This window comes from Epinephelus lanceolatus, chromosome 21, assembly GCF_041903045.1.
Source record: "Epinephelus lanceolatus isolate andai-2023 chromosome 21, ASM4190304v1, whole genome shotgun sequence".
Taxonomy (NCBI): Eukaryota; Metazoa; Chordata; class Actinopteri; order Perciformes; family Serranidae; genus Epinephelus; species Epinephelus lanceolatus.
In genome coordinates, this window is record NC_135754.1 from 18,435,341 (window position 1) to 18,461,887 (window position 26,547).

The window sequence follows — 26,547 nt, forward strand, 5'->3', positions numbered from 1 at the left end:
ATATTTATATATATATATATATTATAAAAAATCATTGACAAGGATCTTCAGTCTGACTGGTTTCACACATTTGCTTTTGGTTTCTCTGCACTGTCTTGCAAGGCAGTGATATTTATAGCTTCCCTGTGGTTGACATAAGGAACTGCAAAAAACATCTCTAACACACGTTTATGGTGTCAAATGGTGGTGCAGCCGTCAATAAAAATGCTGCTGTATCAAAGAAAACGTTGTCTGACGTTGACAACTGGGGAAACACGCGGAGGAAGTAACCTTTATAAATGATAATTTTCTTCATATTTAGGTATTACATGATATCCCTCTGGAACATAATAACTGTGAGCTTCCTTATTAGATATAGAGCACAAGTAGCGCTTGTATTGAAAAGCATTTACAGTCAACATTTATGCAAACCTAATGTATTTTATGATATATGGCCCCTGTCTGCATGATTTTTCATGATATTTAAAGATTATTTTCAGTCTAAAGTTATTGAAAAGTGCAGTTCATCAAGTTTTCACAAAAAGAATTACAACAATTTTGAATGACAATAAATAAATAAATAAAACCTAACATGACTAAATTTTGCAATAGCGTGGAGCATTGGTCAATAGGTTTCTCAAATTACTTTTGCTTTTAACTGAAACCTTTCTACAGGCTACTATACTACTACTAATACAGACAAAAAATAACTTTGCAGTACAACATGTGCAAATATAGAGAAAAATGTCATCGCAAATATAAGATGATTTTGAAGAGAGAAAGGCCCAAAACCTCAGTGCAATACAAAACCATACAACTGAATGGTTATTTGAAGCACTATTGGATTCCCAGACTATCAAAAGTCTTGCTCTGACCCGGGCTGGTAGTATGTGAAGTCATTCTGTGCACCATATGTATCCTACTTAGCATTGCTATGAGCTCAACACATAATACATTGCACTTTAAATCAGTCCTTTTCTCTTAGACTGATGCTGAGAAGCTCAACCATGACTTTGATCTCAACTGTTTCAGTTCCCTCCTGACTGGTCCACCTTCCCAGATCCTCATTAAATTGCAGCATGCACATACCGCAACACTTGTCTCCAATTATCAACCCACACTTGCCACTACACTACTCCAGGATATCCACTGGCCTCCTGTCCACCGCAGGACTTTATACCCTGCCCTCTCCTCACATTTATACACTGGCTTTTGATGCAATTAGTCATGTGTGTATGCTGATATGCTTAATCAGGATCTATGTTATCATCGCCACTCATAACTTCATTATTGTCTTGACTGATCACTGTGCGACTCTTTGTTTTTTGTTTAGAAATTTGTCATTTTAAAGTACTATGGCCCTATTTATTCTAACTATTAAAACATTAGCTGATATAACACTGGGTTGTCTGTGCAATTTGTTTAGGTAAGACTGAACATACTGTTGAACACTCTCACGTGTATGGAAGGGTATTGGTATTTTTAAGAGAGACAGGGCTGGAACGAAGGATTTAAATGGGTGTTTGTTTATTTTTTTTTTTGTTTGTTTTTTTTGATTTTGTTTCCTGTTACTCTCCTGTTCACACTCCAGTCCAGAGGGTGGCGGTAATGCTCCAGTAAGTTGGTTGCCAACCGCCGTAAAACCAAACAGAAGAAGAAGAAGAACACTCTCACGTTGTCTGACACATGCAATGCGTCTCCAACACAGCAGGTGGCAGTAGAGATGCGCGGTGAGCATGAACACACAAGCGAGCTAGCATAACTGGCTAATGTTAGCGGGGGGAGGGTCTCAGTCTCTGTTGTTGTGTGAACAAGATAAAGTCAGCCACAGTTCTGGCGAAGAGGAGCAGCGACACGTTCACAGACCAAGTAAGTGACAAAAAGCGAATGTGGCATTAACATATAATAGACTGCGCCAACTAAACGTTAGCCACAGTCAGGTTCAGCTAACATATCCGTGTGTTTACTGTCACTGGAAGCTAACCTAGCTAACGTTAGCTAACGCTTGTAACCTCAGCTAGCTGTCTGCGCTAACGTGTAGCGTTTGTAGCTATTTATTTTAAGTGCTTTCAACAAACGAACTGTAGTCGCAGCTTTTGACTTTTGTGGTAAAGTTAACGTCATCTGTACTTAAACTACTGTTATCTAATGTAACGGACGTTGGTCGACGTTCAGCTCACTACAATAGCTGACATGACATGCTAGCATTAGCCTAACTTTCATAACACCTGACCAGTAAAGTTACAGCCCCCTTGAACTCGCTGTATTTCATGACACATGACGACTGGTGTTTTACTGGAGCCGTTAAACACTGGTTGCATAAAAGCTTGCCAGCAAAGGCGTGCAGGACTTTGATAAGCTCACTTCACAGAGCGAGTGAGCAAAACACTTTGTGAGCCAAGTTAGCTTGTTGAGAAAGCGAGGTAAGAAATAATTCCTGATCGTATGCACTGTTTTGTGCTGTGAAACGGGACACCTATCTATCCGAAGTAAAGTAAAGGCATTGTCTAATTTAGGGCTTGTTTGCCTTTCAGTCGTATTGATTGCATTATTTTTATCTTCTAGAAATGCAGTCTGTGGTGAAACAAAACCTCCACTCGGAGACTGAAGGAGACGTCAACAAACTCATCAACCTGAAGCTCAATGCATCCTACACCTTCCTTGCTCTGGTAGGATTTCTTTAAGAGTATCTTTAATCCACAGCAGTATAGTCCCTGTATGACTAGTCATATTTAATATGCAGTGTATTTAAATTCTGATATTGCATTGAAAAAAAACAGTATAAAATGTGGTGGTGGGGGAAAAAATGAACACAGCATTGTACTGCAATATTTTTGTGTGGCAGTTGAAAAAAGGAAAGAAATCGCACTATATTTTATCTCATATAGCAGCATATTTAAAATCACAATAATATTGAATCGTGACTTAATTGTATTGTGGATCCTCTGGTGATTCCCACCCCTAACAAATTGCCCTCTTTTCTAGGATTCTTCTTTCTTTTCACATGTCTGCACTGTGACCCCTAAACACTGTCTTTCTCTCGTCTCTTCAAGGGGATGTATTTTGACAGGGATGATATTGCCCTGCCAAAATTCTCCACTTTTTTCTTGGAGCGCTCGGTGAAAGAGAGGGAACAAGCTGAGAAGCTGCTGGAGTATCAGAACATGAGAGGAGGTCGGATTTTGCTTCAGACCATTGCCGTAAGTCCACAATGTCCTTTTTAAGGGTTAAGATTATTACATTTATTGGTACACATGTTTATGAAAGTATCAACTTTCTGTTTTAGAAACCAAATAGAGAGGATTGGAGAGGTGGTTTGGATGCGATGTCCTTTTCCCTGGACTACCAGAAGTCCTTGAACACATGTATCCTCGATGTGCACCACAGAGCTGGTGTCCACTCCGACCCTCATGTAAGTCTGGCACTGTTAGATAGCTATAACTGCTACTTGTTATCAGGTTATTGTTCAGTTGTGAGATAGCTAAATATGGGAAAAACAGCCCTACCGTTGCACATTGAAAAACACGTTCAAGATTAAGCTTAAACAATATGTAAGATTTTAGAATGTTTAGTCTATTAAATAAAACTGTCCTAATTTATTATCTATTTGACCATCTTTTTTTAGCATTGTTTTACATCTCACTCGCTATTATCTTCCTTTGTAGATGTGTGACTTCCTGGAGCAGCACTTCCTTAGCGACAGCCATGAGACCATCAAGAAGCTGGGCGATTACGTTGGCAGTCTGACCCGCATCACTGCGTCCGAAACACACGGCCCAATGGGAGAATATCTCTTTGACAAGCACACTCTGTAAAGGTCACTCCAGTACAGCGAAATAAGCTCCACATTTCGAAAGATACATAGAGTCAAGAGGGCAGCAGTCCCTCACATGGTCATGGTGTGTTCTTCTCCGTTTAGAAAGCTATACAATATTTTTAGAGTTTGTTACAAGCGTCTCGTGTCAATGGCAAAAAGAGACGTTCAAAGCAAAATAACAGAAAATACCTCAATTTTTTTCTTGAAAACCACACTCTGAAAAATAGCGTTCCCAATATGGTGCTAACACTACCATTTTCCTCAGCTGTTAAAATGAGGCATTTGTTCATTTAAACTCCGTTACATCATGTGTCATTCATTCCAGTGTGTCAGAGGTTTTAATCTTCACAAATATGTTGTAAAAATGCATATTATTTTAAGTCAAATAGATAATCTGAGATTTGGAATATCATTGAAACTTTGAATAAAGCCAGATTATGCTGATGTGTAATTTTTGTTAGTCTCTTTTTGTCCATTTTACAACTAGTTCAACGGTATGTCCAAAACAGGTATTCATCTCATCTGTCATGCAGTCTTAAAAACACTTTATGTACTTTCCTGCTGCCCTTATAGAACACTGTAAAGATAACAGTGGGATTTTGCTTAGTCACTGTTGGGTGGACGCTTAATGTTTAACATGAGGCTACCAGACAGCTTGTGGTTAAAAATGTCCATGCTGCTTTTTAGTAAATTACATGTTTCAGCCAAGATAAGATTCAGTTACAAAAGTGCGTCAACAGAGTGCATCACAGTGGTGCTCCCTTAGAATTTAAGTTGCAGTCTTGAGACACAGCACTACATCACACCCAAAATACTGAAGGAAAATAGTTAAAGGTATACTATGTAGCATTTTCCTAAAAAACAAGGTATAGAGTCTACAGAAGTAATCCCTCTAAATCATCATTTATCCACTACAAGTGTGTGGTGGTGTATTTTTCTGTGAAGACTCTGCCCTCCGCCTGTATTTTCTTATTTTCTGTGTATGGTATGTTAATTGGCATGTACCCCCACCGCGCTCAGGTGAGGTCGGGGCTTTAATGAAGGAAGGGACCAGATACCAGACTATAAGCAGCAGGCATTCAAGAGACACAGTGTCAAAAATTAGGCCTACTTCGATTATTGCCACGATTATTGCCACGATTATTTGCCATGTCCATTTGCCATGTCAATTATTGCCACGATTATTTGCCATGTCCAAATCAAAGTAATCAAGTAATCAAAAGCTCAGTTTTTATATGTACTGCCCAAAAAAATCCCAAATAGCCTAGTTATTGGTAGTTTCTCAGACAAGGACACAAACAGTTGGCAGGATTATAGATATGCCAGCAAGATGCTTAAAAGTTCAAGTGTCTGAAATAGTTATTATTCCTGCTATTATGGCTCATTTGCGACCTGCGTGCCAACAAAGTGGCAAACTGTCATGTTATTTTTAGCTGCACTGACTGAAAACTGAGAGGTTAAAGAAGTCTGACTTTTGTTATCTGTTCTGTTAATCAGTTCTTAGATGAAGAGGAAATACAATGACAGAAAGCAACAGTGTCTAGTACAAAACAGAGTGTAAGTAAATGGTCTTTAGTGTTATTGTATATACTTTGAATCTAGAAGACTGCCCTCCAAAAAAAAAACATAAGTCCTGTCAATTAGCTGATGTCACGGATGACAAAAGCCACATGTTGACAAGACTCAGCGAAGTACAACAGCCCTGCAATAACAGAATTCATTTTTGTTGTGTTAGCTTTCTCCCAGTTTGTCTCCCTATGCAGCTGGGGTATTTTTCTAATAGAGTGGGCTGTTGCATGCTGGATTGGAGCCACTGAGATCTCCAGATGCAGCGGTGCAAACACGTGGCAGGATGCCTGAGGATTACTGTTCACAGTGCTCTAAATACGGATGTGTGTTTTGCACAGTAAAATGGTAAGCCAAGGGATGGGAAGGATGGAGTATCCACTCTCAGTGAAAGTTGGTGGTAGATTGACGATTGACCGTGAGGAAAGCTATGCTGAGGGGATTAGTAAGGGGCCGGGTGCACTACAATCTCTTCAATCTAATGGATGATCACAACCACCACTGCTATGCTTCACCAGTCTAATGAACAGTTGCTTCTCTTCCCCAATAAACCTTATTGTTCAACGTGGGAAATTTTTAACAGTGGAGTCGTGATAAAAGAAAAAATGACTGTTGCTGTTTATCCGTCTTGTTCAGAGACATACAGCAACAGATGTGTTGTTAAAGTTCTAATATCGGGAGGAGGGGTGGGGGGATTAAATCACAACGCTGCTCTAGTGATTTGCCAGAGCGATAGCTTTGATGGGAAGGGTTGCAGGGAGCCTGGCAGTTAGAGTCAGCGGCACACCGGAGGAACGATGGGTGTGTGAGGGCTACGACGGGCCAACTGGGAAGCAACAAATACACTTTGAACTAAAAGTTCCCCAAAAGCTCTGTGGATATCGAGGGAATTAAAGAAACAAATCAACAGGTAAGATAAAAATGCATAGGATTACAAACATTTATTTTTAGTATGAACTGCTGAGAAAAAGCTAGAATTCTTAAAGTCAGATTTGGTTGTGACAATACCAACTTTAAAGGACCGGTTTGCCTCTTAGCTCTTCTTTTAATGTGAATGACTATCGTTCGAACAAAATCATCACCTCCTAATAAACAGCCGATAAGAGTTGCCTAGAAATGTGAACAGACGACGTTAATGTTTTATTTTCAGTCATCATCCACATCTTGAAAAGCATGTACATTATAATCTAAAAATGTTAATGTTCAAACTTTGCTCATTTCAAATACTAATATCCATGAAATTTATTAATAAAAAGATGGAGGTTCCCTTGTGATTTTAACTATGGTCTACTGTTCTCCCTATGAAATGCCCTAATAAACAGTTCCCATCCCAGAAAACACTCCAAGGGAGGAAAATTGAGGGAGGACACCAACCCCTATTTATTTAAGCTTTGGGAATCTGGGATTTTGGATTAATATTGTAGCACCACAGTTAAATCCTATTACGTGCAGAGACAGTGACGGTAGAAAAATGGGGATGGGACAAACGGGAGAGTGCAGGCATGGGTTGTGGGGCGGGGGGTGGGGTGGGAGATGACAGAGAATGAGAGTAACAGAGGGATTAGGGTCAGCCATGTTGAGCATCTGGCTTAGAGATGTCCTATGCTCTCCAACTGTACTGCAGCGCATGGACATAGGGATTACACAGCGCACAGTCAAAGTTGTGTTAAATCTCACTATAGGAGCCAATATGACAGAGAATATGAAAAACCTAACAGTAACTGCACTGATTCTGCTGTTTTGACAGCTGACATGAGGTTGGCCAGTGTTGGGGTCGGGGTCCGGGCCCGGAGGGCTGCAGAGCCGTCTGAACCAGAGTCGGAGGAAGCAACAGAGCCGGCTCACCACGAGCACTCCCATGCAGAACACCATGAGCACTCGCATACAGAACATCACCCCGGCCACGACTACAACCACATGAAGGAGAAGTTCATGAATGAACTCGGTCATCTGCCAAGTAAGCCACCTCTAGACTAGAGCTGGGTGATATGGAGGAAATCAAATATCATGTTTTTGATCACATACCTCGATATCGATACTGCAACAATATTGTAGGGTTGACGATTGGTGCTTTTACAATATATTTACATAATGAGATTTTGGATATCATGCCCAAGGACCAGGACACATTACGTGTCTTTAATTGAGCTGGAAATTGCAATGTTGGGCACTGGGTGCTTCTCTTGGGCATACTCTGTGTCTACTTTTAAGGGCATAGAGGCTGGTTGCGTCTTAAGTTGCTAAGCAATCATAACAACCACTGTATCATAGCCTACTAACCAGAAATCCTGAGTTCAGAGCTGATCTTCTTCCAGGCGTGTATAAGGCCTAAACTGTTGTCTGTGGGACAGATGTAAAGCTCTGGATGGCCCTGCACTAAAATTATGAACAACTTCTCCATGTTCATCATAGACTAGAAGAAAAGCAAGATATCTACTGCCTGTGATTGGTTGCTCCTCGTCACAAGACATGCGGTGCGCCTTCTGAGCATCTACATTGAAAACAATGGATGCAATGAGGGTACAAACAAACATGGCATGTCAAAGTGGATTTAAGCAAATAAAAACAACAGCTAAAACAGTTTGATAAGTTCAGAAAATTACATCACTTTACTGTAATGCTGCCATTAAAACCAGGAAAAGACAACATCACGATATCCAAAATCTAAGATATCTAGTCTCATATCCTGATGTCAATATAATATTGATATATTGCCTGGCCCAAGAGACGAAACATCTTCAAGAAACCCAAGCAAGTCCACTTGCCTTCGATATAGCACCTTAGATAACAATGACCTGGATGACTGAGAATCTGAGAAAGAGCGTGACAATTGTTTTTCCCATCAATTAATAACTACTGTTGAGGTGCTTTGAGTCAGGCACTTAATGATGAAGTGTGCTGCTGGGGAGTGTGGTTACACAGGGATACTCCCTGCTTAGAGTGTGTTATTATCTGATTGTGGAGAAGGGTGTTGCTGACAACACACATTCATGCTCGGCAAGCTGTCCTAGATAAACACGTGCTTAAAAAAATTTACAGCCAAGAAATGCTCTAAGGAACCTTTCAAAAAACATTATAAGAAGCAGTATGTTTTATTTCAACGGTACAATAGTATCATGTTTTATTTTTGATGATTTTATGCATTACGCCCAAAAAGTTTATGTGCATACACTTATTATCAGCTGGTATATATACACGTTACATATCCTCTTGAAAATCCTAATGTGTAAGACTTGTACAAATCCTTCCTTTTGCAGTGGGCTGTGTTTAAAAGTTAAGAAGTCTACTTAAAGATCTGATTCAGATACATGTTTTTGTTTGTTTTGTTGGGGTTTTTGTTGTTGTTTGGGCTCAGTTTTCCATATCACATCTTTAGTGTGAATTTAACAGATATTCACATTCACCTACTTTTTATTTTGCAGTCCCCGTGTGGGCGGTAGCAGCCATCGTTGTGGTGGTCCTTGTTTTGGTGGCGTGCTTCATCTTCTGCCTTTTCAAGAAATGCTTCGCAAAAAAGAAAAAGCCAAAGAAAGTGAGGGAGAGGAAAGCAGGTCGCCGCAAAAAGGAAAAGGAAGGTGAAGGAGAGGCGGGAGAGAAGGTATGTCATTTCCAGTAACACATCATCGTGTAACCTTACCTGATCTACAGCAGATTGTCACTGATGTTTTTATCTGGCAGGAGGGGGAGGTGAAGAAGGAAGGAGAGGAAGAGGAGAAGGAACAGGAAAAGTTGGGTAAGCTGGAGTTCTCGTTGGACTACAACTTCACAGATGCCCAGGTAGGTCCTGTGTGAAAACAATAATCACTATCAGTTCCATATGAGGACTCAACAAATTACAACCAGGAAGGAATTTTTACGCTCTTAAACGTTTGCCTGATCATTCTGACACTCGCTGTCTCTCCTCTGAAGCTCATAGTGGGTATCCTTCAGGCTCAGGACCTCGCAGCTATGGACATGGGGGGAACCTCAGACCCCTATGTCAAAGTCTTTTTGTTGCCAGACAAAAAGAAGAAGTACGAGACCAAAGTTCAGCGCAAGAACTTATGCCCCGTTTTCAACGAGACTTTCATCTTCAAGGTACCTCGTGCCTCACGCCGTGCCTTCGTCGACTTGATGTTCGTCTGTGTTTTGTTTGTTTTTTCTCTTGTCTTTATGTCTCTGTCGCAGCTTGTGTTGGTGCTCCAGGTTGTTGATGACATGTCTCTTTTTTACCCTCATGAAGCAGAAGTTTGGCCTATGTCTCTACTTCCCTTCGTCTTTAGTCTTTCATTCCCTGAATGGCGTCTGTCAAGGTATCCCTATGTTTTTAATCGTCTCCTGGTACTACATGTTCTTCGTTTGTTACATGTAAACAAAATTACCATCTACCTCCACCTATTGTTCAACTTAATGTTACGATAACCTCTCTTTGCAGATCCCGTATGCAGAGTTGGGCGGAAAGACTTTGGTGCTGCAAGTTTTTGACTTTGACCGTTTCTCCAAGCACGATATGATCGGCGAGATAAAGATCCCCATGAACAGCGTTGATTTGGGACAGCCAATGCAACAATGGAGAGACTTGGAGAGTGGTGAGAAGGAGGAGGTATGATATATTGTGTTTTCATTAAACCTTGTGTCATTTACTTTGATGAGGCATGATGATAATCCATAACATTTTCCTTTCAGCAAGAAAAACTGGGCGATATTTGCATTTCTTTACGATATGTCCCAACTGCTGGGAAACTGACCGTGAACATCATGGAGGCAAAGAACCTGAAGAAAATGGATGTTGGTGGTTTATCAGGTAATCAAGCCTCCTACCACTTATTATCATTTTGTCAGATATTTGCATAATTTCTTGTAAAACTTCAGTCTCAGGAGGAAGTAAATAGCCAAACAAAACGACTATATCATGTTCTTTCCCTCTTCCATAGATCCGTATGTGAAGATTGTTCTGCAGCAAAATGGGAAGCGGATTAAGAAGAAAAAGACGACTGTCAAGAAAAACACGCTCAATCCTTACTTTAATGAGAGTTTCAGCTTTGACGTCCCCTTTGAGCAGATACAGGTAGGCTGTGTCTTCATATTATTTATCAGTTTGAGGTGTAACAGACGATGGTGATGATTTGAAAACACATTTTTCTTCTATGTCTCTCAGAAAGTGCAAGTCGTCATCACAGTGTTTGACTACGACAAACTTGGAAGCAATGACCCCATTGGAAAAACCTTCATGGGTTATGGAGCTACGGGGGTCGGCCTGCGCCACTGGTCAGATATGCTCGCTAACCCTAGGCGTCCAGTTGCTCAGTGGCACACTCTTCTGCCAGAAGAAGAAGTCGACGCGGCAGTCAAAGCAAAACCTCGTTAAAATCGCACCTTGCTCGATTATCAAATACTGCTGATGTGTTATTGTTTATCCTGATGTTTTCTCAATTTGCATGTTCTGTTTTCCATTTTGTTTCTTTTACGATATTTTAATATGTGTGTGTGCATGTGTGATGTACAGACATTTTTTGATATTTGGTTGTTACTTGGCTTCCCCCAGTTACCTTAGACAGTATTGTAAACCAATATCACTTTGTATTTGTATAAATTGGAAACACTTATCTGTAAATGTTCATCTTGTGTGTATGCTCATGCATGGGTCTAGTAAAATCTGGATGCACAAAGAGTTTCAGAGTTAATCTGTGTTCTGAAAAGTTACTCTGAAAACATGGTCGAGCAGGGACACTCAACGCGCTTTACCCATGGGCCACTTGCAAAATGACAGAAGACCAGGGACCAGTTAATACACAAACATTAATAACATTTATCAGTACATATAATAAATTAATTTCCTGCTTTCCACCTCTCAACATTTGCTGTCCTCGTGTATCTTTGCCAAGAGACAAATCCAGCTGCAGCATCTCTGCACAGGTCAGGTGTATATGCAGGGGTGTCAGCAAGCCACCCGGCACCCTATTGCAGGCCAGATTTGGCCCATGGGGTGTAAGTTGAGGATCACTGTGGCAGAGCTTCTACATTTCACAGTATGCAGTCCTGAAACATGCTTGTTGTAATGCTCTGGATCTTTTCAAATCCAAATAAACTCACAATGGACAGTTTCACATCAATGTTTCTCTTACTCTAATTAAATTAGTTTATGTTCTTACTGTTAAACTGATAAAAGTAATTAAATAAAAACTGAAGTTACCCTGAAACACTATTAGATAGAGAAAAGTATTATTGATAGTACAGGGTAGGATGGGGATAAGATGCCCCCACTCCTCTCCTAATCAATATATGGCACTAAATCTACTCTCAACACATGTATTGAATGGCTATACTCTAGTGAATGGTGACATTTTATCTGAGTTGCTGCATTCTTAAGATTTATTCCACCAGAATAATTTTAGGGTGAACTAATGTAAATTGTTTGTCACTGAAAAATAGTGATCTATGTATTTATATTAAGTTGTACATAGAAAGCTGTGATATTTACTTTATATGATGATGGAGGATAAATCATTCAATTTATTTTGAAATAAAAAAAAAAGATTTTTCTCTTTTAATGTAAAAATGTAAAGTTAAGTTTAGGGGGATTGTCTAGTATACAGTCATACAACTTTATATAGTTCATATCTGCATATAGTAGTAGTATAGTTTTGTAGTTTTAACAGCTTGCTGGGATTATTAGATTGCTAACTAGCAAATATTATTACCATTGCTCATCATCTGGAATTACCTAACACATTGTAGTTCAGCTCAAGTAAGACATCCTGAAATAAAAACAATTAGTCTGAATAAAAGGCTAAAAGGCTTCTAGATAATCCATTAATGGGTCAGGGTTGGGTAAAGTTACTCTGAGAACATGGTAGAACAGGGACACTCAGCTTGCTTTGCCCATAGGCCACTTTTGCAAAATGACAGAAGACCAGGGACCAGTTAATAAACAAAGGTTGATAACATTTATCAATATATGTAATAAATCACTTGCCTGCTTTCAACCTCTCTTTACCAAGAGACAAAAGTAGTTGCTTTGAGATTTGAGGATATTCAGGGTTAAGCTATGACTTCTGCTAGGGGTTCTGGGGGACCCTCCCCTGGTATCGTGTTTTTTATGAACAAGCTCTATTTGATGCTTGGTGTGTTAATTTATGCATCCTGTACATGCTAAAATCATATCCAAATATTTTTAAATTTTACAGTAAATTGACTTAATCATTAAGAGGGGCATCTCCCCCATTTTACCCTTTATCCAACAGTGTTTCACCATAATAATCTATTGATTTTAAAATCTCAAAAGACAGGAGTATACATGGCCTACTACTAGTTTACATTCTGCCCTATTACCACTAGATGGCGCCTGCCCTCCATATTAAAAGACTGTTGCTTAGCAACAGGAGCCAAACTCTGTGTTCAGACGGTTTGCTGTAAACTTTTCTCAGTTTTCAGTCTTTGAGGTGAGTGTTTTCCACTATACTTTCTTTTAGTTGATAGTATCTAGTCACAGCTTATGAACATTTATCACCACACTGAGGTAAGAGACGGGTCTCTACCCCCAAATAACAGCTTCATTGATAACGTTAAGCTAACTATATGTTCCTTTGACCGAGTAACGTTAACGTTACTGTTAGCTAACGTTAGTTAACGGTCGTGCTAAGCTAAGCTGTCTCGTGAACACTTAGCCAACTGACACTCCTGTAAAAGAAACATAATGACACTTACTCTGACTGAGTGTTGATGTGAAACACTTACAGTCAGGTGTCCGGCTCGGTTTGTCTTTCTTTAGGTCACATTATAGGATGAGTGGTGGACGGGCTTCAGAGGGCCCTGGCTGCATCACCTGGTGGGGCTTCAGTCCTGCGCGCGACCTGCTGAGTACGGGTGAGAGCCGCAGGTGCACGTGGATGTGTGGTCCACCTACACACGTGCAACAGATAAAAATGAACCTTACCTCGACCAACTAGGACATTTTAAAGTGCTGCTCAGTGCTCACAAGTTAATGCTGATAATAAGGATCCAATTATCAGTGGTAAAAAGTAACTAAGTATATTTACTCAAGTATTGTGCTTAAGTACAACTTTGAGGTACTTAAATACTTCTATTTTCTGCTACCTTACACATCCACTGCACTCCAACTTTGAGGCAAATTTATACATACATATATATATATATATATATATATATATATATAAATATACTTTTACGCCACTACATTTATTTTCATGGCTATAGTTACTAGTTACTTCACAGATTGTGATTATTATTACAAAATGCAATCAACTAATAAATTACAGAGTATTTATATAGATTAAAATGAGCTCCACTTTTACCAGCTGCAACATTCAAGTGATGAACACATTAATGTATCGATAATTATAATCCAATTTTATAATAGATATTACTCTGTAATGGGCCAAATTCTGCATAAGGACCACTACTATTTTCAGTACTTTAAGGTAATGGTGAGGTAAGGTAAAGTAAAACTTTGATGTCCCTGAGGGGCAATTTGAGATACAGACAGTAGTCACGAGTACAACAGAAATGACAGTATAATACATTCATTCATTCATCTTCTAACCGCTTCATCCTCTTGAGGGTCGCGGGGGGGCTGGAGCCTATCCCAGCTGACATCGGGCGAGAGGCAGGGTACACCCTGGACAGGTCACCAGACTATCGCAGGGCTGACACATAGAGACAGACAACCATTCACACTCACATTTACACCTACGGACAATTTAGAGTTAACCTAGTCCCCAATCTGCATGTCTTTGGACTGTGGGAGGAAGCCGGAGTGCCCAGAGAGAACCCACGCTGACACAGGGAGAACATGCAAACTCCACACAGAAGGGCTCCCACGCCCGGGATCGAACCGGCAACCCTCTTGCTGTGAGGCGAGAGTGCTAACCACCACATCACCATGCCGCCCCAGTACAATACATTACACACAGAATCCAGTCTCACACACTGTCAGGGGTAAATCATGGACATTAGTGGTCACTCCTGGTTAAGATAAGTGATAGTAGACAGGACGAAGGATGATCTGTACCGCTAAGTGCTATATTTAGGGAGACAAAACCTCCCCCCTGATGAAAGCATCTGAAACTCAACATGGAGGGGATGTTGAGAGTCTGAGACAATAGACCGAGCTTTAGAGGTGACCCTCTCTTCATACAGATGCTGCAGGTTATTTAAAGTAACACCAGTGATCTTACAGCATAACTTTTCCCAACATGTTCTTGTTTTTAAAGGTCAGATTACCAAACCAACAGACAATGCTAAAAGAAAGAAGAGACTTAAAACTCTTCAGCTTCCTTAAAAAGACTAGGCGTTGGTTTGCCTTCTTACAGATGCCGTCAGTGTTCACATCAAAGCTCAACTTATCATCTAAGATAGTGCCCACATACTTGTACTGCTGCACTGCTGCCACTGACTCCCCCTTAATCACACAAGGCACAGGAAGGCAGGGCCTCCTCCAAAAATCAATAAACATCTCACTGGTCTTAGACACATTAATGTGGAGGAAAGACTGGTCACACCAATTAACAAATGTGTCCAGTACTGGGCCTTGATCATATTCTGATCCATGAAGAAGGCTTATAGTAACAGTGTCCTCTGCGTACTTCAGGACAAATCTTGATGCGTGATTACTCAGGTACTGGACAGTGTCCTGTTAACTCTGACCCTCTGACCCGAGTTTGTTAAAAAGTCAATGAGCCAACAAACAATGCTAAAAAAATGTATACTTTGATGTTAATACTTTTGTACTTTTACTTAAAGATTTGAATGCAAGACTTTTACTTGTAATGGAGTATTTTTACACTATGGTACTGTTACCTTTACTTAAGTAAAAGATAATGAGTACTTTAAATTTGACACTTAAAATATAAAATACATTTAAAATCCATTTGTCCGTAACATTGAAATAACACAGGAGATATGTAGGGGATGTATGAAATGATTATTTTTTTCAGTCTGTATAGGTAAAGACTACAAAGTAAGTGGTGTATGTGCGGTGCATTGGAACTACTGTAAGCTTTCTCTCTCTCTGCCCAGGCCCTGTGAGACATGAAAGGAATGTCAACATTTTATTGGTTGGCAGTGGAGATCCACGACATATTTTGAAGACCATTTCTAGTTTGCGGGATGAAGAAAGTCTTCATGTGAGCCTCTTAGTCTCTTAAACTGTCATTTGACCCCCCTGAAAACAAATTGATACACACTACTGTGAGCTGTGGACGTCTTCTCTCTGCTCTCCTGCAGGTGTGGGTGATAGAAAACAGCATGGAGTTGGTGGCGAGACAGCTGTTGCTCCTCTACCTGGCGCTGATGCCAAAGGAAAGCATGGGAACGAATGGTGGGGGGGATTTTGTTAAACTGTCAGCTTTATAAATGTTCAGTAAGAAAAAAGATAAATGTGTCCTAAAAGCTGTAATATGTGTTTCCAGAGAAGACAGAGGTGTTCCTGGAGGTGTTTGGGAACGGTGAGATCCGCAGTCAGACAGAGGAGACGCTGAGACATGCAGCATCGCAGCTCTCTCTGGCTGTTACCGAAACAGTGGAGACAGCCACGCACCCCTGTCTGAACACGACTCTTCTCAAGGTGATTTGTAAAACAAGCCCACACTGTGTGTTTCTGTGAGACGTTATGATTGATCTTTCATACTCTCTGAATATTTCTGCAGTTCAAGGAGCGAGATGAGCTGGCCAGGATATTCAAGCTGTGGATCCAGCCACGGCCTTCATTGTCTTCATCTACTTGTGCTGCACCTATCTTAATGTCCAAAGTCTGGGATTATCGAGTCAGGCAGCACCTTGGTACATGCTATGACTGTAAGAAGGAGCGCTTCGACTGGGACCTTATAATGAAACTTCACGAGAAAGAGGTATTTGATTCAGATTCAGATTCAGATTCAGAATACTTTATTAATCCCCAGGGGGGAATTGTTTTTGTTCCAATGCTCTGTGCAAAGTAGAAATAGAAATACACCATGAATGGAAACGAGATAAAGATGAAGATATAAATAAAATACTAAAATAGACAATGAAATAAATAAAATAAAATATTAAAGTAGACATTAAAATAAAATAAAATAAAATAAAATATTAAAGTAGACAATAAAATAAAATAAAATAAATAATAAAATAGTAAAGTAGACAATCTGAAATATATACAATATACAATGAAATGGTTGTAGCGTTATAAATGAAATAAGAATGAGTAATTATATTGTGTGTTTTGTTTTATAAATAGCCAAATGAGTTATTTGAATTATTTGAGTGCTTTCTCATATTTGTCCACTAAATTTGCCCTAAGAAATTATGTTTTAGAAGGACAGAAATTTGGATGCTTATATGTTCCACTGAAGGATGGATGCTCTCTGTATCTGCAGTGTGGCGTCATCAACAAACAGCAATATGCACGATGGAGAGAACGGGGTTTGGCGTTTGAAATGAGGGAAGGTGCCTACCAAATAACCAATCAAAGCTTGCTGTCTTCAAGAGTGTTCAGTCAGGTGAGTGTTTGTCTGTTTTTCTGCACAATGTTTCTACACAATGCAGCAATAACATGACATGAAGGAACTTTTTGTGTGTCCGGACAGAGAGGGGACAAAGTGGCAGTCAGAGGCTACTGGGGAGACATTGTTTCCAGCCCTTACCTCTCCTTTGGCATCGAAACTGATGACAAGAGCCTGCTGAAGACACAGAATGGACAACACATAAAGGTAGATATTTGGGGTGGGGGGGGGTGCTGGAGCCTATCCCAGCTGACACTGGATGAGGGGCGTGGTACACCCTGGACAGGTCACCAGACTATCACAGGGCTTAGAGACAGACAACCATTCACGCTCACATTCACACCTACGGGCAATTTAGAGTCGCCAATTAATCTAACCTGTGTGTTTTTGGACAGTGGGAGGAAGCCGGAGTACCCACAGAAAACCCACACTGACACGAGGAGGACATGCAAACCAGGCATTTTGGCTGCAACAATCACAAAAAAAAGACCACAACCTCCTGGAGAAACTGATATAAATGTCTGTCCCTTCCTTTCCTCACAGACGGCCCAGGATATCTCCATTGCAACTGTCCAGGAACTGTTCCAGTCGCTGTCCAGTAGACGGGGCTGCCCCACCACTTCTCAGTCAGTCGCAGAGACAGGGGAGCCGTCCCCGTCCCCAGAGGCTGACCCAAAATCTGTCACCATTAACGGTAAATGGCTTTTAATGATTGTCGGTGTCGCGTAGGTGAGATTAAAAGCCATTTGACTCAGCATGAAAATGTTCAGACTGAGGGGAAAGATTGACTTTAATTATATTGCATAATTTCTTGTTTCAGTGTGTTTGAATACATTAAAGAAGTGTAAACAGGAGCTGGGTCTTTAAGCGTTTCAGTGTGCGATAGATCACGTCTCATCCCTCTGAAGCTTGTTTGGATGCTTAGCACACAGAAAACAGTAACTGTGTGTGAAACTTGATGGTTTTAGCGCTGAATTTTCTCAAATTCTCCTCAGACTTGATGCGTCTGAGTGGAGTCTCTGTGACCTTCCTGCCTATGGACTCGCTTAACAAACTGCCAGAAAAACAGAAATATTCCCACTTCTTCAACACCATCTATTTCTCTGCCAGGTTAGAGCTCTGTAATTCTCTAATAGGTCACACTACTGAATACATAATCCATATTCTCTTAAATATAGATATAGTAGCCTAAAATAGGATCCAGTCACAGACTATGGCTGTAACTGCTGACCATGTTTCATTTCTGTGTTTTTGTTTCCCTCCCTGTCTAAAGCTGCGCGCACCAGTTGGGCCCGATGATGAGACAGATTGCAGCACCAGACGCTGTGCTTGTCGTGGAGTTGGCCAAGTGAGGGTTTTTATAGTAACAGGGGCTTGTTACCATGGTGACAATACAGTCACCCAGAGTACAGTGACTATGCTATGTTATTCACAGGCAGTGTTTGCTTTTGTGTATCTGAATTTTTGTCATGTTTGCTGCATATCTCGCTGATAAAAAGTTAATGATAACTCTAATGCTGTTGTAGCATGTAAGCTGTATTTGTATGTGTGTTGCAGGTACATTTTGGATCTGAATAAAGAGCAAGAAGCAGGCTTTGCAAAGAAAGTGGCGAGCATGGCTCTGGAGGCTGGATTTGAACCGTGGCGTGAGGGGCAGAGTGATGACGTCCATGCTGTTTTCATACCACAGAGGAAGTAAAGGTGGTTAATTTCTGCACCCATTCTCAGCAGCTTTACCTTCACAGTGTGCAACAGAATGACAGTCAAGGTGATACTGCTCATTTTCAACATCTGAATTTATTTTTCTCTCATATTGGACGTTTACCATCTAAACCATCTAAACGATTTCATCTCCAATTTAATGACACTGAGAAAGAATGTTAAATTTATGTATCCGTGCATTTTAATAATTACAGATGCAATTGCGAGTGGATGTATTTCAGTAAATGCCACGCAGAACTCTCTGCAGAACTCCTAAAACTTGTGAACCATCTTCTTGTTTCATTGTGCCTCCTGTATGAGTTCACTTCCAGCGTCCTCCGACCTTCCCCTTACCATGGACCTTTTTGCTGCATTGAGACAAGAAAAAAATACACAGTAGATCATGAATTGTCCTAGTCCACACAGAAATGATAAATAAGTGTGGCTGAATATATCACTTTATATCTTAGATGTATGTATCCTGCACATAGAGAGGCCAGTGTTAAAGAGCTGTGAGTTTGGCATTTCCTGTTAATGTGACTGCGGCCGTTCATCCGTGGTTTATTTGCATAGGCGATGCAAAGTAGCTCTCTAAAAAGTTCTAGGTTGTGTTGTGACAAACTGTTATGAGCAGAGTGACTTACAATTTCTGAGCATGTGTGATTCTGTTCAGGAGAACGTTGATCTGGAGGAAGAAACAAATTGTGATGTCACAAGTTAGCCGTCTTTATAATACTAGTTTTGTATATTTTCAGGTAAATGGCTCACCTCATACTTCTGTCTCCTCATTTTCTCAGTCAGGTCAAATTTCTCTGACTCCAGCTCGTAGATACATTCCCACATCTCCTTGGCTCTCTCTCTAAAAACACAGCAGCATTGACAACTTGAGGTGACAGAAAAATGCACCACCTAAAGTCTGAAAGGGGAACTACACCCTTTTTAAAAATGTATACATGTTATTCCTATGGTCTAAGACACATGCCGTTTCATCACTTCTACAAATGCAACTGTAGCCCGTGTCTCACTATCACTATCCTCATTCATATTTGAAGAGGTTACAAATTATATTCAGCCACAAAATACGCCTGAAAAGCTGGAAATCAGAACGGTGGTACAGAGAGTTGTTGCATAGAGATGATACACCATCTCATCGAGTTGCATTGGTGTGAACTGGCAGGTTTTTAGAATGGAGAGCGGCGCATTGCAAGTAGTCACCTGTTTCAACTCAACTCATCGCAAATCTTTGGTCTGAACTGGGCTTTAGAACGTAGGTAAAAAAAACTTTGTCTTGAGGTTTACTTCCTCGGGCGTGGGAAACAAAAGCACAGGGTTAGGTTAAGAGCAAAACATCATGGTTTGAGTTTAAGTAAGGTTTCAAATGTAATGAACATTTAGACACCAGTCAAAAAGCATCAGTCTTTAATGGACCTTACACTGACCTCAGGCCGTCCTCTCTCAGGGTCTCAATGGCCAATGGCTTGCGTCTCTCTGCCAGAGTCTTCTTCTTGATTTCCCTCGCAGTTTGCTTTTTGCCTCGCCTCTGCTCTGCCTGCAGGAAATAAACACTTTGTAGGAGGATCAGACGCTCATAAACTCTAACTGTCTTGCAGTGTACAGTGACACACCTGCCTACAAATGTATTAGTCTGACCTTAGCCAGGAAGCCTCCAAAGTGAGCCCCCATGTTGGAGAGCACTTTCTTCTTCTTGGCCTCATCATCAGCCCTCTTCTTCGCCTCTTCATCTTCTTTTCTCTGTCTCTCCTCCTGGGGGAGTCACCTACAGCTGATTACTGAAGTTTAAGTTGCTCTTTTATGGTGTGTGTGGTCAAAATATTTTGATCTAAGTGGATTATTGACATGCATGGATTAAAGGGACAGTTTTTTTGGCGCTTTTAGAGAAGGCAGGCATCACCAAAACAATCTAGACTGATAAATAGCTCGACAATAACAGGGAAAATATGTATTTTCTTATATTCTTAAACAACACATTGTAATACAATGTTAGTTACCGCAATGCGTGTCTGTCTGTCCCGTTCTTTTTCAGCCCTCACACGCTGCTGCTCAGCTCTTTCTGCCCGGCGGCTCTCCTGTAACACAAAAACCATACTGACTGGACTTAAACACATGGACCTGTAAGCACAGTTATTCTGAACTACAAATCTCTCTCTCAAACACATGGACAAACATTTGGGAAAACAACACGGGAAAAGACATTACAATCCTGTCTTTGAGTCCAATCAGCTCCTCCTCCTCTTTCTTCCTCTGCTCAAAATGGACGTCAATCAGAGTCTGCAGCTCCAGAAGATCTTTCTCCATCCTTTTCCTGTGGATGTCCTAACAGGCACCAGTGGATACACACATTGAGATTATTTAATGGCTAGTTTTGGTGGTGTAATGGTGTATAAATGTTCCATTAACAACAATCTTGAAGGGACATACATCAAAGTCAACCCTCTCCCCCTCAGGGATTTTAGGGGCAGCGAGCTGTGTGACCGGCCTGTAAAATAACATGAGGGCATATGAACATAAAGGAATGATATTTTTACATCTTTGCGATGCATTCAGTGGTAATATCTGACACTGTTTTTTTATATGAAGTGTTTCCATGTTGTCTTACTTGTATTTGGGGCGTTCTTCTTTAACATGGCAGCCAGGACCACAAATAAAAGTGAATCAGATCATTTTTTATAACACGAGTTCGATTTGAAAACACAACAGATAACTGAATACAAGTTTAACTCTATAGGCAAAAAGGCAGTTTTTATACTGTAACTGCGTGGTAGGGTTTAATGTTTCCTGCTCCTGTTTTAATGTAAATTCAAGTTGTGGTTTACCATGCTCCTGACGATACATCCTGGAGGGATTACAGGATGTATATCAGTATTTACATTTCAAGGGTTCTCCTGTGCAGACGCTTTCACAGACAGGTTGCTGTATGTGAATGTGTTACTTCTAAGGAAAGGTCATTTAAATCACCACAGTTCATCATCACAGCCTCACCTCCCTCTCCCTGCTCCTCATCTTCTTCTGGAGAAAGAAAAAAAAGGACACAGTGATTGAGCTCAGAGAAGCAATACTGCTTTAATGAATAAATGAGTGAATGTCCTTACCATCCTGATGGCCTCTGAATAAAAAGAATTGAAAGGATATATCAGAAGCTTATGTGCATTGAATGTGAAGGTAGAAAAGTTTATAAATGAGAAATAAGTGAAGTGGTAGGAGCGGATTGACTCACCCATGATCTTCTAAATCAGACATGGTGACACTGCAGAGAGAACCATGAATATAAGAATAAATACTGTTATACATATATAAGTATAAAATAAAACACAGCCTCATTCCATCCAATATACAGAGGAGTGTTGCCGCTACAGCCTTATTTGGTCTGGTATGACTGGTTGCTTATGGTGGCTAATGTTAGCGAACGTTACTGCATAGATATTGCTGTTTAACTTTTTCTTTCTTGATCTGTTTGCTGGACTTTATGTCTCTTTTCTCTTTGTGCCACTGTTACACATTTTAGCTCAGTCAGGTCACCTAATGATGACACCTTCAAAGCTATTGACTTGAAAGTGTTGGGAAATGAGCAGAAATTAATTGTGCTATTGTTTTGTAGTTGCCACTTGTGGCCACAGGGGTCTCTGTTGAGCAAATGTTAAATGATGCCCCTTTCACACAGATTCCACAATACTGCTGTAATGCTGCACCATTACAGCTTTGCCACGCTGGCACAGAGTGCTGCATCGGGTTGGGTACTTGTGGGTACCCAGCAGGTGATTCAGGGGTGGGGGAGGGGCTAATTTTATCCATTTCTCGCCACCCAGTAGTTTGGAATATGCGTTTGGAAATGTATATGACTAGCAGAATACAACTAGATAAACAAGTTCTTTTTAATCAGACAAACTCACTTGACAACCAACACAGGCAAATTAATTTAAGGAAATAGGCTGTTAGCCAGTTAGCAGCCTGTTAGCTAAGTGAGCACGTTGTCATACAGTCTCTCCGAAATTCACCGCAAAAATTTTTTGCTCGCAACAAATTCCAGACCAAAATATTACAAAGGGGGGGAGTTTCAAAGGCGCATCAGATAGCACAGAGATTCCCATAGGAATGGACGGACTTGGCTCGTCTCCGTACACATACGTAAGAGGATACGAGGCGTCAGCTGTGGAGATGTGCTGCTCAATATTACAAGAATAAGCAAAACAAAAATATTAGTTTAAATTGTATGTCCTGAACAACCTTCATTTTAAAATATGTTCGTTTCACATTTACGAATTGCTCAAGATCATCACTTGAAACATGCTGCCTAACTGAATTATTTGAAGAGCTAATGGTTATCATAGGTTTTGCAGTTTCAGGTCAGCCTATGGATCTTGTGTCGATGGGTAGGGTCGTGTAACTAGTTGCTCATATGTGTGCGTGGTGGGGTGGGTGTGGCATTGCACGTTGCGTTTCCTGTTCGGGAGCAAGTCTTGAAAATCAGTTCCACTATGCTGGCTGGCGTTAATTTGGCTCTGTTACTATCACCACTGTCGGCTTAATGGCGGAACAACTTTGTCCCCTATTACATGTTCAAACCTTCTTTACAGAATAACGAGGGGGAATAATGGCGCAACATTCCCACCTTGACCAGGCTATATGAAAGGAGCTATGGTCTAAACATAAATCAGCGGTTGACTTCCTGGCATGGAGATAATTTAATGTCAGTACTGGACCTTTTAATCCATTACTATGTTTGCATGACACCACTCCACATAGCTGAGCTTAATCAGTCATAAAAGCTCCTGACGTCTGATGTCAAAAAGTAAAATAGTGAACAAATTTCATGACTTTTGAGACGACCACTGGGGCAGCATTACACATTTACCACAGGCCGTTGCTATTGTTCAAAGAATCTGATAAAGCCATTTGTAGCTAATGATCTAGGAATAGAAGAAGCCAGAGGGACTCAGGCCGGAGCAGTGTCCTGTTACCCCGGATAAGAGTGAGGTATCAGCTGGCCAATCCTTTTTTAATTCGATTTACAAGAGGGAATGTGGGATGGAGAGATTAAACTGGTCGGCTGGCTGCTATTAACACCAGCCAAGTTCTCTATTATCATTTGATCTACTCAGAGTCTCACTGAACTGAAGGGTATTTAAGTGTGCGTGGAGCCTCATACTTTTGCATTCCTGACCATCACTTCAGCAGCTTATATTCATATTTCAGAGGGAATTGTTAAACGAGATACAGTATTATGAATTTACAAAGTCTGATGAGCTGTAGTTAAAGCGAACAAAAAGAAAAATGAGTCTCTGGGTAGACACACCAGAAGTACACTAATTCTCTAAACATTATTTTCAGTGCTTACAACTGGATGCCTGCCTGTCTTTGAGTGCATTAGCATGATAGATCAAGCGCTGAGGCCGCCCACGTCGCTCAGATCCCTCCATAGTTTTTAGCCAAGATGTCAGAGCATGAGCATGTGAATCTGAGTAAACACAGGCACAGGGACAAAAGACAGATGAGGGATTGAGAGAGGAATTCATCACATCACTTCACCGTCGAATGTTTCTGACCAAACTGACCGACACAGACGCACAGAGAGGACAAGGGCACCGAGAATAACTTGTCATGAGGGATCACTCCTAATTTCAGAGATATCAAACACCTGTATCAACATCCGCCTTAATTTTATTGTCACTTAGTGGAAATCCTGAAGTTTGCCAGGATGCCAAATACTGCAGGCCTCCAAATGTGTATTAAATAGTGCACAAGCAATCATGGCATTTTAGATTTATATATTTCACAACATTAACATGATATAGCTTCAATGAAAAACTGGAAGAAGCAGATACTGACCAATCAATGTCACTTTGAAATGCTTTAAACTGATTGAATCAGTTGTTTATTATTTGCTATTATTTAAATGTTAAAGGTCCAGCATGTAGGATTTAGGGACACCTATTGGCAGAAATGGACTATAATATTCACAAGTATGTTTTCATCGGTTTATAATCTTCTGAAAATGAGAATTGTGTTTTTGTTATCTCAGAATGAGCCGTTTATATCTACATACAGAGCAAGTCCTCTTCCACGGAGTCCCCCATGTTGTTTCTACAGTAGCCCAGAACAGACAAACCCTGGCTCTTGATAGGTCCGTTCGCACCTTTGCATCAGCCACTACACACTTGGCACACGTTTGACCTTAAGAAGTGCAATAACACTTGAAGGCAAAGGTAACAAGCTGCAAGCACTGACATATTAGCACCTTTTAAGTTAATTTGGTGAACTTGTTAGCAAACAGCTGCTATTTACATGTCCGGCTGACACAGAGCAACATAAACATTCATTGAGAGTCGTGTCTCTGTTCACCCGTTGACTTAGTCTAATATTTACTCTTCATTTAGCTCTGACTTTGGTCTTAACCAACTCCCGTGGGAAATTCATTTGGTCCATTGTTTCATAAAAATATTGATTATAGAATATCAATATTGTCCCAGTGTCCCAATCTATAAACAACAGTGGTGGAAAAAGTCTTCAGATCTTTTACTTCAGTAAAAGATCTGAAGACAGCTGTCTCCAGATACTTTGTTTAATAAAAATGTCCTATAAAAATGCTGCGTTCAAGGTCTTACCTGAAGGACCAGTGGGTAGGATTTAGGGGAATGTGTTGGCAGAAATTAATATAATAAGTATGTTTAGTGTACAATCACCTGAAAATATAAATTGTTGTGTTTTCGTTTCCTATGAATGAGCTGTTTATATCTACATAAGAAGTGGGTCCTCATCCATCATGTCATCCATGGAGTCCACCATGTTGCACCGCCATGTTTCTACAGTAGCCCAGAACGGACAAACCAAACACTGGCTCTAGAAAGGGACCTTGACATTTTTGCATTGTTTTGTTGACACTTCAGTTAGCAGCCCCTTCGCAACAAGCCAAACAGCTTTGGCAAAACAGATTTTTTAACGTGTAACTGCTTTGTTCAGTGTTTTCACCGGTTTAAATCACTGGGTCCATTCGTTTTAGAGAGGAAGAGACCTCTGCAGTTGATTCGGCTCCTGGTAAAAACATCTTGGAGCTCTGGATCTTAAGTTGTCAGAGAAGAAACATGAGCACACAGTAGGTGCTGGGCTAGTGGCCTGTCTGCGACATGCCAAACAGCTTCAAAGAAACACTGATTTGTAACGTGAAACGGTTTTATCTGGAGTTTTTACCAGTTTGGTCTGTTTGTTTTGGAGAGGAAGAGATCTCTGTGGATAATTCGGCTCCTTGTAAAAACCTCCTGAACAATGAACACTTAAAGAATCCTAACTGGGAATTCATGCTTGGCACAAAGATTTAGCCAGTTGCAATCTGCACTGCTAGATGCCATTAAATCTTACACACTGCTCCTTCAAGTAAAAGTATAAAAATGTCAGCATCTAAACATACTCAGAACAAAAGTACTCATCATGTAGAGTAGCCCATTTCAGAATATTATACATATGACTGTATTACATAATTATTGATGAATGAATGTAAACCTCACTCTAATTTCGAAGCTGGTAAAGATGGGGCAAGTCTTTTAATATATTGGCAACTACTGGGTAGCATGAGAATTGCACCAAGGAATCAATAAAGTTTTATCTCCATCCATATATTACATCATAACTTATTTGTTGATCACATTTGTATTAATAATCTGCATATGCAAAGTAACTAATGTAAATGTAGTAGAGTAGAAATATAAAGAAGCAAAAGATTGACATACTTTAAGGCACATACAAGTACCTCAACATTGTACTTAAGTATAGTACTTGAGTAAGTGTACTTAGTGACATTTCACCACTGATAAACAATATGTCATCGAACCTGATGGTGTGCATGTTCTACATGCATACAAAAAAGAAAAGTCCAAACTTCTTTAATGGCTTTAACTCTTTAAATGATTGCAAATATTAAAGGGGACAGAAACTTACTGCTTCTAGATGAGTGTAAAGAAAAGTTCAAAGCACATACCTGAACAGCAAAAGGAC

At 40.4% G+C, this 26,547-nt stretch overlaps 4 protein-coding genes across 9 annotated transcripts; 3 read left to right on the forward strand and 1 right to left on the reverse strand.

Moving 5' to 3' along the window:
* The first annotated feature begins 1,691 nt into the window (after nucleotides 1–1,691).
* Nucleotides 1,692–4,247, forward strand: LOC117246719 (ferritin, lower subunit). 3 transcript variants are annotated; one of them, XM_033610654.2, is made up of 5 exons: nucleotides 1,692–1,848; nucleotides 2,545–2,648; nucleotides 3,033–3,179; nucleotides 3,266–3,391; nucleotides 3,645–4,247. In XM_033610654.2, exons 1-5 carry the CDS (start codon nucleotides 1,749–1,751, stop codon nucleotides 3,792–3,794), a joined length of 627 nt encoding a protein of 208 aa, XP_033466545.1. In that variant the 5' UTR covers nucleotides 1,692–1,748; the 3' UTR covers nucleotides 3,795–4,247. The 3 variants fall into 3 exon arrangements, with proteins under 3 accessions (XP_033466545.1, XP_033466546.1, XP_078019374.1); XM_033610655.2 differs by lacking the exon at nucleotides 1,692–1,848 and adding an exon at nucleotides 2,248–2,402; XM_078163248.1 differs by lacking the exon at nucleotides 1,692–1,848 and adding an exon at nucleotides 2,450–2,468.
* A 728-nt stretch (nucleotides 4,248–4,975) lies between these two features.
* syt5b (synaptotagmin Vb) lies at nucleotides 4,976–11,448 on the forward strand. Its single transcript, XM_033610913.2, has 9 exons — nucleotides 4,976–6,272; nucleotides 7,110–7,319; nucleotides 8,785–8,960; nucleotides 9,041–9,139; nucleotides 9,272–9,439; nucleotides 9,777–9,944; nucleotides 10,028–10,145; nucleotides 10,276–10,409; nucleotides 10,500–11,448. The coding sequence occupies exons 2-9, from the start codon at nucleotides 7,115–7,117 to the stop codon at nucleotides 10,707–10,709; spliced, it is 1,278 nt and encodes a 425-aa protein (XP_033466804.1). The 5' UTR covers nucleotides 4,976–6,272; nucleotides 7,110–7,114; the 3' UTR covers nucleotides 10,710–11,448.
* A 1,272-nt stretch (nucleotides 11,449–12,720) lies between these two features.
* dnaaf3l (dynein axonemal assembly factor 3 like) lies at nucleotides 12,721–21,090 on the forward strand. Of its 3 annotated transcripts, XM_078163453.1 has the most exons (13): nucleotides 12,721–12,783; nucleotides 13,113–13,207; nucleotides 15,380–15,486; nucleotides 15,587–15,680; nucleotides 15,772–15,926; nucleotides 16,009–16,209; nucleotides 16,717–16,839; nucleotides 16,927–17,049; nucleotides 17,386–17,536; nucleotides 17,838–17,952; nucleotides 18,116–18,190; nucleotides 18,400–18,610; nucleotides 20,588–21,090. In XM_078163453.1, the coding sequence occupies exons 2-12, from the start codon at nucleotides 13,126–13,128 to the stop codon at nucleotides 18,539–18,541; spliced, it is 1,368 nt and encodes a 455-aa protein (XP_078019579.1). In that variant the 5' UTR covers nucleotides 12,721–12,783; nucleotides 13,113–13,125; the 3' UTR covers nucleotides 18,542–18,610; nucleotides 20,588–21,090. The 3 variants fall into 3 exon arrangements, with proteins under 3 accessions (XP_078019579.1, XP_078019578.1, XP_078019577.1); XM_078163452.1 differs by having other exon boundaries at nucleotides 16,927–17,536; XM_078163451.1 differs by having other exon boundaries at nucleotides 16,927–17,536; nucleotides 18,400–18,543.
* Nucleotides 18,621–21,810, reverse strand: LOC117246777 (troponin T, slow skeletal muscle-like). 2 transcript variants are annotated; one of them, XM_033610748.2, is made up of 12 exons: nucleotides 21,779–21,810; nucleotides 21,654–21,667; nucleotides 21,544–21,570; nucleotides 21,161–21,176; nucleotides 20,983–21,040; nucleotides 20,761–20,877; nucleotides 20,553–20,630; nucleotides 20,194–20,307; nucleotides 19,983–20,092; nucleotides 19,312–19,402; nucleotides 19,188–19,228; nucleotides 18,621–18,911 (listed from the first exon to the last, which is right to left on the reverse strand). In XM_033610748.2, the coding sequence occupies exons 1-12, from the start codon at nucleotides 21,799–21,801 to the stop codon at nucleotides 18,866–18,868; spliced, it is 735 nt and encodes a 244-aa protein (XP_033466639.1). In that variant the 5' UTR covers nucleotides 21,802–21,810; the 3' UTR covers nucleotides 18,621–18,865. The 2 variants fall into 2 exon arrangements, with proteins under 2 accessions (XP_033466639.1, XP_033466638.1); XM_033610747.2 differs by having other exon boundaries at nucleotides 21,161–21,179; nucleotides 21,779–21,801.
* Nucleotides 21,811–26,547: the final 4,737 nt, after the last annotated feature.